The sequence below is a fragment of the Mastomys coucha genome, unplaced genomic scaffold, assembly GCF_008632895.1.
Source record: "Mastomys coucha isolate ucsf_1 unplaced genomic scaffold, UCSF_Mcou_1 pScaffold13, whole genome shotgun sequence".
Taxonomy (NCBI): Eukaryota; Metazoa; Chordata; class Mammalia; order Rodentia; family Muridae; genus Mastomys; species Mastomys coucha.
Window position 1 is genome coordinate 65,618,162 of NW_022196895.1, and position 18,409 is coordinate 65,636,570.

The window sequence follows — 18,409 nt, forward strand, 5'->3', positions numbered from 1 at the left end:
CGCATAGTTGAGTTGGATTATTGAATTTAGGTTCAGAAAGTGGCTCAAAAAGCCAGCCTTATTGCCACTGTTTGGCCACTGAGGACTGAGACCCAGAAAGGGGAAGTGATTCGGCCATGCGTGCTTAGCTAGGTAATTGTTGAGCTAGGCTTAAAAACAGCAGGCAGGCCAGCAACTGTAACCAGCATTTTAAAAATAACAATACTGGAGATTGGAGTCAGGGCCTTTTACATGCTTGGCAAGTATTCTGCCACTAGTCTATAGCCCTGGTCCCTCAATCCTTCCCACCACATCCTATGCAGTGCGTGTCCCCTCTTACTCAGAACCCTAAGAGTTGCAAATCAGTGAATGGTTTTATGACTGTTCTACTCCTTGTGGTAATGGATTCAAGCACGCTCTTCAGTTGTCCCTGGACTCTCATTAGTGAGCAGCAATTTACCTCTGTCATTCATACTGAACTATGGAACACAGAGTACCCATCGGGTGCTGTCGCTTTGTTCCCTGCTATGCCTGGGTAGCATTGCCTGACAGGTCATCATGGTGGACACAGAAAATAGGGACTTTGCCTGATACATGGTGAGCAGAGGCATCGGCCCCTCCAGTCTTCACAGTTCTTAAGTCCATAAAGTTCTACGTGTGCTTGGGCACAGGCTTCATGTGTGTGTAGTCACTACTACAGAACTGCGGGGCCTTTAAAAGTCATCTCAACTCTAATCTGCATACAGATTATCTGCCAAGATGTTGATCAGCATCTTCCCCCCTTCATAAAGCCTGTTTCTCTCAACAGGTTGCAAATTTTACCTCTGCCCACTTCTGCCTCTCTGTACAATGCTTCTCTGCCCACAGGAATTACTCCCAAGTCCAGTCCAATATACACGCACGGGCTTGTATTTGTAGAGAGACTATTCAGTGTTTTCTGTTCCTTGAAGTCAGCATCTCTTTCTTCAGATACTAGCCTACTGTGTGTCCCCCTCAAAAGCCCCGTTAGTTTACTCTACATGCTCTCTACCTTAATCAAAGCTTCTGATTTCCCACTGTAAGGAAATTTTAGCATATGGAATCTCAAGATGAACATGATACTAAAGGGGTGTTTAGGGTGGACATATTAAATCACCCTCTCCTGCATCCTGCTCATTCTGTCAAACAAAAATCTTATTTGCCTTCACAGTCTTGTTCACATGTATTGCACCTGTAATCTATGAACCATGACTAAGCATCCGTCCTGACTCTGCTCTGATGGGACTTAGTGTTATACATGTCCAGAACCCCTTTGAATCTCACGCCTCCCCCCTTCCATCCGCCTCCAGTCTATAGGGCTGAATGAGACTACTTCATGCCCTCATTTAGTTCTATTCTCTGCCAGCTCTGTCACTGGCAGACGTGGTGTGTGCCTTTAAAGTCCACATCACAGCCACCAGTAAAAATGCTGGCCAGGGAAGAGCATGGACCAAAAAGCCCTAAAGTTCAGGACACCGGCTCATTCTCGCCACACTGGTCCCTGCTCTTCACATCCAGTTCTGTCCCCTGCTTCTGTTCATAGCGCCTCTGTTATAAAATGTCCACCCTGTTGTTGTAAGAGTCCAGGCATGCAGACACCCACTGGCAGTGAGGAAATGGGGTTTGCCTAGAGGAACTTGGTTTTGTTTAAACCAAATTGAGTTCATGGGGCCATTGCTGTCCTACAATAGCACACAGACACTGACTTAGACAGGCCATTATAAAATCTCACCAGGGAGTGCAGTCTTCGGCTTCTGTGTTTCAGCCATTACTCTATTACTGAAGGGTTTTGTTTTAAAAAATCAGGATAGTTGCTTACCTCTAGAATTCCCCTGTCTCTGATAATCTCCTTGATTATCAACCACTCCCTAGAGGAGATTAGCAACCTCAATCGAAGGATGTTTCCTGGATATTCCTGTCATACTTTAAAAGAATACTTTAAGGAGACAAATGGAGAAAAAGAACTTTCCAAAGTTCTCCCAACTGGGGATTCTTTGTTCAGCAGCAGCTTCAGAATTCTGAAGCTCCTGTCACAGTTGAGTTTCCGCCTTAATTCAGCAACGATCAGACTCCGTGCAGCCAGCGCCATGAGACCATCTCACCTAGAGAGCAGTGGTCAGAGCTCCAGCCCCACCGCCACCACTGAGGGTTTCACTAAGTACATTTTCTTTGATTTCCCAGAGTAGCATTTTTATTCAAATTCAGGCCTCGTGGCATGGAAATTGTCAGTCTTCGTCTACTTAGATGTGTAACCCCAACCCTCTGCTTTCTGCGCTCCTGGAGCAAAGAAACCCAGCACATCTATTGAGCATCCCGAAGCCATGAGCTGTGAGCAAACGGGATTTTAAAACCTTGCCCTCTTCCCTATCTTCCACATCTTCATGTGTGAAAATGAGATGCATACTTCAAAGAAACCCTCTAGCTTCGTGCTACTCTGAATATTGGTTGTTTTTAAGCGAATGCTTTCAGTGCCTCCTCAGCATCTTTTTTGTTGTTATTAAACTGCTGATTAAATATGAGAACAATGCTAAACTGCCCCTCATTTGATATATGAACAGTCCTCGAGTTGTAAAAAAAAAAATCATATTTCCTCTACTTTCTCAGAGCAGATCCTCTGAAGAGCATTTCTTTCTGGAGAAAAAAGCATACGTTGTGTACATCTGAAAACCTACACCTTCATTCCTTCCTTGTGTCTCAGCTAGCTTTGGACATAGTGGGGTTCCATAGAGTTGTGAGAGTCTAGGATTTCAGTGCAACCTGTCCTGGCCAACCTGTAGTACAGTGCATGCCTCAGTGTAGGACAAGGTAGAATTACAGGGTGGCTCAGGAAATAATCAGCCTAGGAGAAGACTGAAGGTAGGCAAGTGTCCGTGCAGGATTCCAACAGTTACCAAGAGGCACGCTGGAGAAGCCAGCGCGTAAACATGGTTCAGAAGAACCAAAAAAGAAAGAAAGGTGCTTATCTGCTCCAGGAGCAGCAAGGAAATTGCCTGATGGTCTGGCCTTCCAGCTGGTAGTACAGGCTGCTCCAAGCCCCTCCTCCACGGGGCAGCAGTGCCAGCAGTCGGTTCGAGCATTGCATGTGAGAGTCCACAGGACGAGTGAGGGTGTGTGTGTGTGTGTGTGTGTGTGTGTGTGTGTGTGTGTGTGTATTATATATATCATCCAAATTAAATTAACTCATGGAATTTTCCACCCTTGGGAAGTAGCAGTTCTTGAAGTAATATGGTTATGTCATTCATACCAAAACAGAAAATACTGGTGTAGCTTGGCACTGTTTAAAAGCCAAACTGAGACCTTGGCCATTTTATATTTCTTCAAATTCCTTGGCTGTTGTGTTAGTTTTAACTTTTATTGTGGCCATAAATTTTTCAAATCAAGTATTTTAGCCGATTAAAGAACATGTGTTTCAAACAAACGAAACAAAACAAAAGCAAAAAAGAATGGGTTCAAGGCAAGAAGAGGGTTTAGGGAAAACTTCAGCTTTGGGGCTAAAAACTGAAAGACGGGAAGTTACATTTTCTGTCAGCTCTAATTGGTTGAAATTCACAGTTGTGCTTAATTATGGCTTCCCCTCTACCCATAAATCATCTGAGAACCATGAAGCTGAGTGTAGCCAAAAGATCTGTCCGATATTAGTAAGGGGAAGCATGGTTGTACAATAGCCACACGCCCTTGAAAGCGGCTAATTGGACGTATTGTGAAAAGCCACAGGACTGAGTTTGCACATTTTCATTTCACATACGCCTCCTCCCCAGACCCTGCATACACACGCACAGCTCTGCTCGGAGCCGCAAGTGTGTGAAAGTTATTGGAGAATGGTAGTCTCTGGGTAATGTTGCTGTAAGCTGCCCGATTTTCCCCCTGCAGACTAGATGGGAAACAGCTGGTTTTTGTTTTAAAAGCTGTTTTGAGAACTGTCTGAATCTTGAGATATAGAACTGAGGTCACTGTTAAAAGCAGGTGCTCACGGACAAGTGAGAAAGCTGCCAGGGGCTGGCTGGGCTCAGGCATCGGCTGCAGGGGACTTCCTCTTAGAGGAAAAAGTGGCGAAGTTTGCTCCTGAGTTTAGGACACCAGTCTGTTGAAGTAAGTAATCAGATTAGCAATACGGTTAGAAACAGAGTATCCTTGAACACAGCTAGCCCCTGAGAGAATAATTAGCTCAGTATGAAGGAATCCAAAATGGTCATTTCCTCTCCAGGGCTACAGATCCAAGGGTCTGAGGTTCTACTGCTCCTCTGAGGTTTTCTGTGCTTGAATTTCCTCTTGAAACACACCAGTAGTGAAATAACTACTATTTTACATAAGTCATAGCCCAACTACCTGGGTCCCGGCAGGTTTGATTTTTTTTGGTTTTTGGTTTTGTTTTGTCTTTTGTTCGTTTGTTTGTTTTTCTTTTCTTTGAGGCTATCTAAAGGAAAAGGGAGAAATGAAGCCTTCTTGGCGCAATCCACGTTGAAGCAGTTTTGAAAAAAGCAAAACAGAAACCGGAGGAACCACTAGAGATGAGGGCAGGGCAGGCACCCATTCTGAGGATGAAGGGAAACAAGCCCCTCCCCCCTCTTCCTCTGGGAGCAGGCAGTTATTAACAGCTGTTTATCCAGTCGGGAATTGAGATTAACATTGTAAACTCTTAAAAAAAAAAAATAGAAGAAAATCTGTTTGGGAAGTTGGCTCGGTATAACAATTCTGCCTTGCCAAAAAAAACTTCCTTTCTCAGAACACATGTACTAGAGTTGAGCAATGTTGTGATTCTCTGAGATTACCAAAAAGTTTGTCCCCATTAACTAGGGCAGAAAGAGGCAGAGAGAATTTGCTGGGTACATCCCACCATAGACTTCACAGAGTAAAACTGGCTGTTGAGTCTGTTCCTGCTTCTCCCTAGGGACTCTATAGGAGCCATTGTGTTCTCCCTAGGGACTCTAAAGGAGCCATTGTGACTCCTACCCTTCACTGTCTCCATCATCGTCCTCCACTAAACCTTTGCTGTGCTCAGACATACATAGTTAGACTTTCCACGCACCTGCTCTTTGCAGGTGACACTTTGCATGGGTGACACTCCATGAAATATTGAACAAGGTACTTAGTGCATTGTGATGCTTTCCCCCCACCACCACCACCAAAAGGAAGAATGAAAAAAAATGGATATTGGCATTTTTCCTTGATTTAATGCTACTCCTAATGTCATTTTCTTTTATTAAATCCTTTCTTTTGCTTTTGATCTTATTTATAGCAGCCACTGGTCATATGGAAACCATTACTGTATAGCAGGCAGATGAAAGACTTTGTTGCAGTTAAATAAGAGTGAATCATTTGAGCCAATAATACATACAGCGAGGTGCCATGTGTGTCCAGAATGCCCTGTGTATTTGCTTTGTAGCAGAGTTGTTGAGCTTTAGAATGGTCTGCACACAAAAAAATCTGCTTTCTGTCAGAGATCTGTAGTCTGACAATATGAAAACACATGTTAACACAGAGCCCTAAGCTGCTTGCTTCATGTACAGAGAGACAGAAAGACACAGAGTTAGACAGAGGGAGGGGAAGAGATGGGGTGGGGCAGACAGACAGACAGAGACATGGAGAGAGGCACAGAGAGACTGCCTAATGCCATTTATTGATGTAAAAATATAAATTTCCCATTACAGTGGGAGATTATGTAATTAGTGTCAAATATCAGACTATTACAGATAGGTTTAGAGAACTGCCATCAAAATCCTCCTTGTCCTTCAAACTTATCTCAGTTGCCCTGGTTTCTCCAAATAGATATGACTTCATCATCCTTTAAACCCTCCATGACCCCTTGTTCTCTTTTAAGAAATCCATTTTATTTTGCCTTATACTATAATGATATTATGCCACCAATTCAATGTGTCTGTTAAGTAATAGATATGTTTGTCTCGTGCTATTTTTTTTTTCCTGTGAGTACCTAAAGAGTGCCTGGCATACAGACACCTGAAAGGCATTTGCTAAGTTAAAGAGAATGCCTATTATTGGTCAGAAACATGCAAAGATGGCTATTTGGTATTATCAAAGGTCATACATGTCAGACCTCTTGTCCTGGATACACACCACTGTTGTTTAGGGAACAGTCACCTGCACACTGTAATGACGGTGATGTCCTGTGCTCTAGAGCCAGGCCTTGCCCCTGTGGCATTCCCAACCGAGGCAGGCATTGGCTTTATCATAGCAGAGTTTAAAGTCTGTGCCCAGTGCCAGCTGACAGTACCTTGGCTGGGCTTTATGTGAAGGGCCCTTAATGACTTAGCCAGAATAGCATCCTCCCCAGGTCCAGCAAGGCAATGGTAAAGTGCAGAATTATGGAGATCTCTGCCATCTTGAAGAGGTTAGAGACGGGCTTGTGTTTATGGAGGGTATAATATAATGAACAAGCTCTCAGGAGGTCAGGAGAAGCGACTAGCCGCCGAGGAAGGCCTTTACTTGGCCCACAGTAATGATGGAAGGAGCCCAGTCACTGAGGAGTCATGCATAGATAGCAAAAGATTCGGACTGATCAATTTAAAAATAAGGGTCAATTGCAGAAGATGGAACTTGTAGACTTAGCCCATAGAACACCAACTATGCTGAACCCTGACCAAGGGGCCAAATCCTGGGAAAAGAATATATCACACCAAAGATGAAGGTTTACAAAGAGATAGGCAAGATGCAGTTCATTCATGGAGGCATACTTTTTCATACCTCTGTTCTTTCTACAAATATTTACTTGTTAGGTGCTGTGTCCTGCACAGCCTGGTACTGGAAACCTGGCTGAGGAGAAAAGCAAGTGAAGAAAGAATGAGCACAAAAGAAAGTGAAGGCATATGCATAGAAGCTGGGATCTGGGATTGGATGGTTGTCTGCTTTGAGAAGGCATAGACAGAGAAGCTGGGATCTGGGATCAGATGGTTATGTCTGCTTTGAGAAGGCATAGACCTAGAAGCTGGGATCTGGGATCAGATGGTTATGTCTGCTCTGAGAAGGCATATGCATAGAAGCTGGGATCAGATGGTTATGTCCACTCTGATCAGCACCAACTATGCTAACAACCCAAGACTCCAGGTGTTTCTTACGTATAGCACAGAGGGAGGGGTTAGCTTGTCTCAGTAGGAGGTCTCTATAAGTGAGCAGAATCAGGATAAAAACATCCATGGTAGCTACTTGCACATGTTGCCAACCTTCACACTCAGGCCAGAGTAAGGCTCAGCCATCACTCTGAGCTTCACCTTGGGTGGAAGGCTTTGGCCATCCCCATGGGTCTGAGGTACAGTTCTTTGATATGGCCCTCCCTATGTCAGCAATTTATACTTCCTCGGGATTTCATCCACCGCTCTATATGTGCACTGAGCACGTCCTCAGCTCTCCACAGATAGGGAAACTAAGTAGATGCCGAATGTCACAGTATGTCTCTAACGATGGACAGTCCATGTGGCTCCAGAATGGTTTACAGCGATGCACACACAGGTAATGCTTCAGGGATCCACAGTTACCAGTGTGCAGCAAGTGTCCAACTGGCCTTTAAACAAAAGAAGCTGTTTCCAGGTAATTGCAGCTCCTCACCATAATCCCCCATGCTAGGTGGGTGTGGCTCACTACAGCTGGACAACGTTAGTTCCACACAACAGATTTAGTAGCCCGCTGCCTGGAGCAGAGTGGACTGGGCTCCCCCCATCACTGCCCCAGTCTCTACTTGGCCCACTGCATCCTGATATCACCCCCCACAGTAGGAAAATGAGGTAAAGAGCTGGAATCACTGAACGGTGGAAATACAGAAGGGAGAAACGGACCAGTTCCAACACATGAGACTTAGGAAAAGAAAAACGAACTGAGTTCAGCTTTTACTAGTTTACATCTTTAGAACCATATCAGAGAGCTATCATCATCTTGGAGGATGGTCCAGGGGAGTGGTCTAGTTGGTCACATGACAGACAAATACTACTAAAACCACCATCAATTATGTAAATCATTGGAAGGGGCTGCAGAGGTGGCTCAGTGGTTAACAGCATTGGCTGCTCTTGGGTTTGGCTCCCAGCACTTAAATGGTGGTTCAGTCATTTATAACTCCAGTTCTAGGGGGACCTGAACCCTCCTTTGAACTTGGCAGACACTTCATGCAGATGGTGTGTATATAACAGGTGCATGCTGGGAAAACACTTATACACATAAAATAAGTCCATCCTGAAAATTTTAAATCACCTTTAAAATGATTTCATCTCAGAATTAGCATTAACTGTCTCAGAATTACACAAAAAGAAACCACAGTAAATTTCAGACAAAGTGTTATTTCTGGGGGGAAGAAAAATTTCGGTATTCTCATGACAGTTATAAAATCATCCCCCAGTAACGTATAAAGAGTCAAGGAAATCAGACCACGGGAGCTGGACCAAAAGTCCTCGAAATGTTTAACTATGGGAATGATTGCAAAAAAGTGATAATTTTGAGCAATTAGGGAATTGTACTCACAATTCAAAGATATCCTGGATGACAGAATTTTCCCTACAATGCTTGGCCTCTAGAATTCTGTTTTGTTTCCTCCAAGTCCCCCTGGGTCTTTGGTACATTCCTCGAAGTATTGATCCACTGCTAGCTTTGCATGAGCTCTGAGCTCCAAATACGAACCAGTAATAAATAATCTTCCATCTGGTTTCTACCTCATTAAAGGATCCACTGTTTGCCTAAATGGGATTTTGCACATGAGTGTAAAAAAAAAAAAAAGTTTGCTTTCCTCTAATATGACAGAGATCTAAGAAGGTGACAGAAACTGAAATTGAGTATCCTTTAACTGTCATATATAAATGATATTTTATGGACAGATTGCCTTTGAACATCAAAAATGTATGCTGTGTCAATAAGTCAGAATGACAGGAAGCCACCTCCAATTTGAGAGAGAGAGAGAGTGTGTGTGTGTGTGTGTGTGTGTGTGTACATGTGCATGTGTCTGAGTGTGTGTGTGTGTGTGTTTGTGTGTATGTGTGTGTGGTGCATGTGCATGTTTGTGTGTGTGTGTGTGTGTATTGCAAAAACATAAGAGTAAAAAAAAAAGAATCAGGCATCTTTTTTTTTTGGTCCCACTTTTCTTGTTCCTTTTGTACTTTCTGAAAACTGGAAGCGATCAATGACAAGCATCAGTTTTCAGTAAACCAAAAGTTCCAATAACATAAATCTGGTTTTGTGCCACTGTTACATGGGTCTAGACAGGGATAGATGACATTTGCCAAAAGTCCCCATCCTGCTCTTTTAGAAGGATTATGGTAGAGTAGGAGGGGCCAGGGTCTGAAAGCCTGTTTGGAAGCAGTTATCTCTGGCGATAACATTAACTAGAATTGAATAACTGCCAAATGAAATTTAATACATTTTCCCATCCATGAAATAGGCCTCTTAAATACAACAGAATAATTACTTTCACAATACTCCCTGGAAACAAAGAGAGCAAAAGCATTGAATATCTTTTTTGTTTGTGGTGTTTGTTGTTAGCTGGAGGATAAGGACAAGCGTATTTACGGAGATGCTCTTCAGCGTCCCTGAGTAGAATCAGCCTGGCCAACGGCCACCTAATTTGAGACTGCTTGTCTTTTAAATCTGTTTATGTTGGAAGAGTTGTGGCAAATATTAAATTCTGTAATTTAGTTAGACAGCTTGGCCTTGGCCTGAGTTGGTCAACTCTGATTTTTTTTCCTATAATAATAAAATGATCTTTGGATATACATGTATTTATATGCATGGAGTATTCATATACACACACATGTCGATGATATACATACCTATGTATGTTTTATGCACAGACACACATACACACATTTTCTAACAAAAGCTCCAGAAGTCAAATCCCATGTGCCCCTTAACTCATTTTCCTCTCCCAAGTGTATTTTTATATGCCCAGTAAAATTATTTAATATCATAAGCTTTCTGAGTTTGTTTAGATCTTTTCTCATTCTCAATTAGCTGTTAGGTAAGTCACTTGGCCATTCTTACCTTTAGAGTTCTTCTCTGATATGAAGCTTAGACTTCAGTGTCCCTCTAATCCAGTGGGTCTCAAGCTTCTAATCTTGTGACCTCTTAATATAGTTCCTCATGTTGTGGTGACCCCCAGCCATAAAATTACTTTTGTTGCTACTTCATAACTAGAATTCTGCCACATTTGTAATGTAAATATCTTATATGTAGGCTATCTGATATACAACTCCTGTAAAAAGGTCATTTGACTCCCGAAGGGATTGTGACCCACAGGTTTAAAATAACTGCACTAATCCCTTGAACTCTATACTTTATGAATTTAATATGTCTTAAGTTTTCTTTCCAGAAACTGTGATTATTTAAATTATATGGTATGTGTATGATTCAAAAAGTTAATATATGTCTAAATGAATTTGATTATTCCTAGTGATAAACTGAGGCAGGTAAATTTCAATTCTGGCTGCACCAAAATTAGTGTATGTTCCAAAGTAACTTAGATATTACCTTTACACGGTTGATCAGGTCTGCAGAAGGAGCAGACCAGGGCAGCTGTGTTGTTCATTTCAGGAACCTTGAACCACGTGAGCACAGAGTAGTTTATTCATATTCTGGCCCGTGTTGCCCTCAAAGTGAGGAGCTGGGCCTTGACTCTCAGAACTTTGAATTGCTCACAACAGTTAAAGAGCCAGGAAGAATGTTCCCAGGGATGCTGTGGAAGAGAGTGGGCTGGGGCATGAGGGTGGGGCCAGAGGACAGCAGAGGTTCTCCAGAGGCACAAGGGGGGCCAGGTAGTCCATAAGAGGAAGGAAATGCTCTTGGGTTCCCAAGGGCCCCAAACCCAACTTACAGAATTCTTTATAGTGAATTTTTATTTTATTCCTCTGTTCCCTCTTGTCAGAATGCCACATAAATTGGTCAGTACCTAAGTTTGACAAGGATTGTCGTGAGCTCCTGAGGGCTGGCATCCATCTGAGTTGTTCATCTCTCCATATATCAGTGACAGTGTGAACTGAGTAAATAGTGTCTGATAGGTCAATAGTAATTCAATTAATCTTACACTTCACCTTTAGTGTGGAAGTACCTCAAACTACATTCCAGTGACTGCAAGGAGAAGAGTCTATTAGTGGGAAAATTAACTATGGTTACAAATTACTTTTAACTCTATTCAGTCTAGATAGAAGTTCATCAAAACAGAGCTTTAGTAAATAAGGAATTTTTAAAATATACAATATATATTGAATTAGTAATCAATCCATTGATTAAGGAAAGTTTCTTGGTCATGTCTACTTAGCCTCTGATAAGTAAGCAAATGCTTGATGTGGAGGCGGGGGCGTCCCCTGTCTGTTTGGACAGCTATAATTGTAATGAGTTTGCACTGGCCCCCACCACCAACCTGCCTTGTTATTTCCAAGAGATAAGTAAGTAGGGTTGAGACATACTGTCTGTGGCCAAGAAGACAGGCTATCAAAGTTAAGTCCTGAAACTGGACTAGTATTCCAGAGCTATAGGCTGCAGCTCATTACCACCGGGAGCTGGACCCATCCAAGGTCATTCACATAACTCAAAATCCATAGAACACTGAAGCATCAAAGGCACTCATGACCCCCAACCTCCCACCTGGGAAATGACTGTTTAAAAGTACCTCTAAAAGGCAAAAGTAAAGTAACAAACACCCCTAGATCCAAAGGAGAAACAGACGTGACATGATTTCATTCTCAGATCTCACCTCCCATGTGTCTCCTTGTTGTACAGTGAATGGACTTAAAATCAGATAGATCTGAACAAAACACAGATTGGAACAAAAAGTAACGCCAGTAAGATTAGCCTGAGTCTCCAGGGTCCTTGAGCCTCATCAGAAGTCAGTTTTATACAATATGCAAGTATTTTCAGTTCACATACTCAGTCTTGTGTGCAGCTATTCTGTTATGCACCACTGTCTCCATATACTCTTAGAATTTCTTGTGATAAACCTGAGCTTATTCTCTGAGACCTTTATAGTGTCGCTTCTGACCGTTTTGCACTTTGAGCAACTTAAGGTAGCCACCCCCGACTCACAGAGCGAGCTGAGAAGCCGGATCTCTACCCTCCTCCTTTCGCTCTGTAACCCCGACTTTCACAGTCAACTGAGATAAAGACTATAGCAAGGTCACACGTTCTTTCTTCCCTATCGTGAGAACTAGGAGGGGAAATATTCAATTAGCACCTGTTCTAAATGAAAACCACAAGAAGCACCTTAAATCCTCCACAGCTGGCTACCGAGAAGACCCGTGCTGGAGGAGAAGGGCTGGCATCTACAGGAAGGACAAGTCTGCACCCATCCCAATCTAGTGTCATCCCATTGGAAACGCAAGATAGTGAATGCATTGGGGTTTCCAGGGTACAAATGATAAGCGGAAACCTGCTTGGAAAGTGACTTGCCATTCCTGTTGCCGAGGAAAAATAAAAAATACACACAGTGTTGGTGAGACAGGCTTGAAGGAATAGGTGGCCACTGCCTGCCTGCAGGAAAGAGCCTGAGTTCAGAGAGAGCCTGCTTATAGAGAGAGGGTTTGTAGTCTGTAGTGCTCTAGTTCTGACCCTGGGGCTGGTGAATGTGATCTGCCATGCCAGTCTGTGGTCATCCCAGAATGGGCTGCTTTGGAAAGTGAGTGGGTTTCCTGGTACATCTGAAGAAGCCTGGTGGAGACTCGGGAACCACTATTCAGAAAGTTCCTGTCGAACCCAGGCAACAAGTTCAGAGAACTTGGGCTGTCCCCGGTCTCTGCTGAAATGTTCATTTACACTTCCTAATATTCGGGGCGCTTGGGTCCTTTCGCCGCTCCAGCTGGGCTTTGAATCTAAACAATAACAGTAATGTAGGTGATCTCTATTTCTTTCAGTGTGTGTGTATGTGTGTTGTGTGTGTGTTGCGCGTGCATGCGCGCGAACACACAGCGCACAGTTTGTGGCTCATCTGGCTGGGTCTATGTATGTGCAAAGGTGATACAAAATCCTTGCTCTGAGTGGAGATAAGAGAGTGTTGCTTCACATCTCTGAAAATAATTATTTAAAACATTTTAGTGGCGAGAAAAAAAATGAAGACTTTTGCTTTGTGTGTTTCTAGTTTTCACTAGGAAAAAAGTAAATGTTGATTCTCAGCAGTATAAATTCATGGATAAACTTTTTTTAGAGTTAGAGTCACTGTCTGGTGTAAATCATCTCCGGGTAGTGGGCTCACTAAATCCCTACCTGGAAACACAGAGGCAAACGTGAGCACTCCCTGCCCCCTCGGTTTTCACATGCTTAATGGTTTTACCCCAAGGCCCGCGCTACAGAGTCAGCAACCAGTGCCAAGGCTTCACCAACGCTGAACCCCAGCATAGGTGGTACTACTTCATAAAACTCCATGGTATTCTTTTCATATCAAATAACCACACTGAACTCGCTGAGTGCATTCGCGGAAGCATAAAGAGTGTTTGCACTATGGTGTCTTTCTTCAGATCTAAGTAGTGGAGATGGGAGGAAGCTGGAAAAATGTCCAAACATCCTCACACAGCAATGATGGCATTACTGGTGTGTTTAATAAAACCTTTATTGGTACATTTTCCGGTGTGGTGGCATTGGCAGAAGTGGCTCCCCTTTGGATTTGGAACTCAGCAGCTGATGAAATACAGTGAACATTAATTTGGAATGGGCTGCCAGTTCTGGAGAGCCAGGTGACATTTTATTATATTCGCACCAAGCAGGGGCTATGTCCCACACTGCTACAGCTTCCGCTGTCAGAGACTTAGCTGGCATTGTGGAAAAAGAGGAAAAAAAAAAAAAGAATGGCAGGCCTAAGAATCTTATCCCCTGAAATGAAAGTCGAATGCCAAATTGAAATTCCTGTAGGATTTCCGATAGCAATGGGGGAATTGAGAAGCCCACAATTAAGCATATGGGCATTAAGATAATTGTCGGATCTGTTGGCGGACATGATAGAAGACAGATGGGTACGAATCAGTGCGCTCCACTGCAGCACCCTGGGAGACAATTTGACGTTTTACCTGCCTGAGCTGCTCTGCCATATCTGTCACTGGATGTAAGGCATGGCATCTTACTGAGTGTTAAGTGCTAGTTTTTTGGTTTTTTTTTTCTTTTTCTTTTTCTTTTTCTTTTTTTTTTTTCTTCTTTTTCTCTTTTTGCACAGAACTGTGGGTGTATGTGCAGTCCTTCAGCGCCCTCTAGTGAAACGCACTGGGAGGATCTTTTTATTTCCGCACAGGCTACCCCTTACTGCATCAAGTCCCAGATAACCCCGAAAAATAGCTGTTGTCCCTCCAGTCCATACTCAGCCCTTTGATTCCTTTTGTTGTTTCAGGTTGGGGCCCACCGTGAAGATGGCGTGGCTCTGAGAGGCAGCCATTCTCTCCTGCCAAATCAGGTTCCGGTTCCACAGCTTCCGGTCCAGTCTGCAACTTCCCCTGACTTGAACCCACCCCAAGACCCTTACAGAGGTAAGTCCCATCAGAGGGCATTCTGACCTTTGGTGAACAGTTGACTTCACATTGATTTCAAGCGTCCTTAGCAGCCTGGCAGAAAACCAAGAACGAAATTTGGTACCAACGTGGTAAATAATGGGAAAGTAGCTAGAATTTGGCTGGCTAATTGTGTTCCTTCGGTAACTGCTTCCTTCAGATGTCCTCTGACATCCCAGTCCCATCTGAGTAGGGAATGAGACGACAGGCTGCCGAGAGGAAATGTTATTTTAGCTATTTCCACATTTTACGAATTTAGATCCCCTAATGTGGTTAGTTGAGGCCTGAAAATGAGGTTTCCAAGTGGGTTGGAAGGAAATTGTTTTTGTTGTTTAAGATGGAAGGAAATGTAGGTACATTAAAAAGGAGGAGGGGGGGAAAGGAGCTGGGTTGGTTGTTGTTTGCTCTTGAGTGATGAAGCCCCGTAACAATGTGTCACATGGCTGGGTGCACCCCTGTCCCACCCTGTCCCAATTACAAAGACTTATCATGTCCCCAGGAAGTTGTGCTACAAAGACTCAACCTAGGTCCAGCTTCCTGTGCTACATTGTTCATGGGCCTCATGAACAATGGCCACATATGGTGTCTCCTCATTCCTTCCATGTTTAAAATAAACATGATAAATGTTACCTTGGGAATTCCTGTAACTAACCTTTCAGCTGTTAAACAATATGAATATTGAATTCTTTTTATAGATACAGTTGTGTCCTTCATTCTTTACCTTAGCAATAGTGAGCCCAAGGCTTTTCTCTTACTCTTTGTTATGTGGTTCTCAAACTATAGCCCAAGAGTTGAATTAAAGTGCAGATTCTGATTGTGTAGCAGTAGACTGAGCATTGCTCAGGGCTCCCAGATGGTATAGATGCCCCTGACCTGTGAAACAAATTCTGAGTCACAAGTTTTTAGAATACACAGATTATAAGTAGATCTCTGTGATAGACACGTATCAACCTAAGAAATAGATGATATCAAGGTCATGTTTTAAATGTAATATGAAAGCCAGAGAGTGGTTAAGAGCACTGGATAGGCAACCATGAGAGCCAGAGATTAAATGTTGGCTCCCACATAACTAGCTGAGTATCCTGTACACACCTGCAACCCTGACTCCCATGAGAGATGCCACAGGAAGATCCCTGGAGCTTGCTAGCTTCCAGATACCCAGGAAGGCATGAGTTCTGGGTTGTAGGGAGAGATCCCGCCTCAAAGGACAGAATGACAGAAAAGGAAGGGCACCAGATGTTCTCTTCTTGCTGCCTCTGGAGAACACATTTGCTCACAGGCACATACATGTGAGCATACACTCACAGAGACACATACCCACACCTAACCCGCCAAATGTTGCATGAACGTGAGCAGTGGAGCGAAGATAAAAACTCCAGGTTCCTCCCGGGAGCCGCACACCCCCTTCCATAGGTCCCAGTTTTAAACACTGATTACTCCTCAAACATAAGAGAAGCTTAATTTCAGAATATCATTAGGGTATCTATTGAAGCCTTGACTGCACACATCTAGAGTACTCCCTGGGAATTATATTTTAAGGACATTTTTCTATTAAATCATTGCATATGGAAGAAACTCAATATAATAGCTGATATTTACTCAGGTTCTTAATCAGAACATTGAGGTGTATGATTTTCATGATTATGATTTTCATTGCAATTAAGTTGATGTTTTGTAGACAGTGAAATTACCATCTACTCCAAAAGATTGCAAAATAGAATTTAACCTCAGAGCCGATGCAAGGGCAACTTGTTTCCACAGGTGCATTTGGGAAAACTTTGCCAGGCAGCAGGAGAAATGAGGAGGGATCCCAGTTGAGCGGGACAGGCGGGTCCTCTGGCTGGAAGCTTTTCATTTCCGGGAGGGGTGTGTACTTACGCATGGCATTCTGGGACATCACCTGATCTCTCTGTTTCTTTTCTGATCTCTTTTCTCTATAGGGATGCCACCAGGCCTCCAGGGCCAGAGTGTGTCTTCTGGCAGCTCGGAGATCAAATCCGATGACGAGGGCGATGAGAACCTGCAAGACACAAAATCTTCTGAGGACAAGAAATTAGATGACGACAAGAAGGATATCAAATCAATTACTAGGTCAAGATCTAGGTAACAGTATATAATACTGTCGCTTCATTTAATTCCTTTACTGGACTTTGATGAAGTGCACAGAACAGGAAGAAACTGCTCAGTTTTTTCCTGGCAGGTAAAGCCTCAGATGAGAGGAAACTGAAAGGCCTGTCCTAGAAGCCGTGCAGGTCCTTTAAGATACCTGCATTCTAGTGGCGCCCAAAGGCCTTTGAATTTACAAATTTGGACCCGATGCTAATTAAGCACTATAAAATTATCTGTACCTGATTCAAGTGTACCTGATTTGTACCCGATTCAAGAAAAACAGTTTTGTGTTAAAACTGTATTCTTCAAATTTGCTCAGAAATGTTTTTTTCCCCTAAAATATTTCTAAAAGGGCGGGTTTTAGCCATGCTAAAGAGTCAATTGCTTGTATATACAACTGTAAGGTTCTTTGTTTCTTTCTTTCTTGTCTCTAAAGTAAGAAGATTCTGATTTCCCAATTTTATCCTAAACAGGTTGCTGCGTGTAAAATACATTCCAATGTTCTTCCATCCCCCCCCCTCCGCTACTACAAACCCAACTGCAGGGAAATAGCTTCAGATTGAGATTCTTAAATACCTGGTACCTTTCCATTCAGTGTGTCTCTTTACACTTAAGCCTGGTCATTGGATGATTTGGAATTCCGTGGCACGCAGACACATCCCTCATTCCTCTCCGTTAATTTTCTTTGTAGATTACCCACTAGTGTCAAGACTACAGCTTCCTTCAAAGGTTGTGGTTGGGGGGGGGGGGACTTACAGCTGGCGTCTTTCATGTCCTTATAGCTACCATAACAAAGTATGTTCTGTAGTACATCCTGCTACTCCTTGTTTGAGCTAATGTCTTACCCCTCTCTCCCATCCTTGGCGTTTCCTGATTTGTGGCCACAGTGGCAAGAAGTCCTTGGGTGGGGATTTCACATCCTGAACAGCTTCTTTTTTAGCCAAGTCGGTTCTTGGTAATTTAGTGGCCACCCCATAGACATGTTACTTGGAAGTTTCAGAACACCATTTCACTTGGCACTAAGTGTCTTCTCATGCCATTCGCAATACATGCATCTCAGAGTCTGCAGAGAAGCAGGTCTCTTCAAATGTAGTGTATGTCAATGAGCAATTCATTTATGTGAGTAACTAATTTCTAATTAGCCATCAGGCTGAAAACTCTTTGCGAACAGGTTACCGTTTTCTGGCTCCCAGCTATGTAAGGCATGACACGTGGTCAGTATCTAAAAATATTGCCTGTCCTTTGCTCTGGGATAGGCCTAACAGAGACTCGGTTAGTCTTTTTAGCTTAGTGGTATGCAGGAACAATTTAATTGCAGCCTGCATTCCCTTGCCACCAGCAGAAATTCTGGGAGAGGGAAAAAAAGGGAGCCAGAGGGGAAATGAGGAAAAGGAGGAAGCAGAGACAGAGAAGGCTTGCTGTAGGCTTCCAATAGGGGTGCGCTGTCCCCCACTGCAGCATAGTCAGGGCTGGCTGGGAGGTCACTCCATCCAGTCTTGCAGCATTTCACACCCCCCGCCCCCACTGTGCCTCTTCTGTCCGAGCATCTACACCTCCTCAGGTGCTTTCCAGAGTCTGAGAATGTCACTGTTGTTTTCTCCTGCTTGAGGTTGATCCTTCACCGGGGTAGGTGGCCTTGTTTGTGATTGGGATGCCACCTGAGGACCTTCTTTTCTTGTATTTCTTATTAGCATATGCTCATTGTACTTAGTGATGGCTTTGTAATGGCATTTCCCTTCAAGCCCACCCTAGACTGAGCATCTGCATGGCCTCCTCTCCCTCCCTTCTTTTTAGTATCCAGAAGAAGCTGCTGCTGCTGCTGCTGCTATTGCTTCCTCCTCCTCCTCCTCCTCCTC

The 18,409-nt window shown here is 43.4% G+C and overlaps 1 protein-coding gene across 13 annotated transcripts in view; it reads left to right on the forward strand.

Annotated features, from left to right (window-relative positions):
- Positions 1 to 18,409, forward strand: part of Tcf4 (transcription factor 4) — a 345,876-nt gene that overhangs the window by 323,365 nt on the left and 4,102 nt on the right. For 9 of the 13 annotated variants that reach the window (XM_031365973.1, XM_031365964.1, XM_031365969.1 and 6 more), the window contains 2 exons: positions 14,288 to 14,423; positions 16,385 to 16,547. In XM_031365973.1, the coding sequence (XP_031221833.1) occupies positions 14,288 to 14,423; positions 16,385 to 16,547 (299 nt within the window). The remainder of the gene's footprint in view (positions 1 to 14,287; positions 14,424 to 16,384; positions 16,548 to 18,409) is intronic. The other 4 variants (XM_031365972.1, XM_031365971.1, XM_031365970.1 and 1 more) reach the window with 1 other exon arrangement.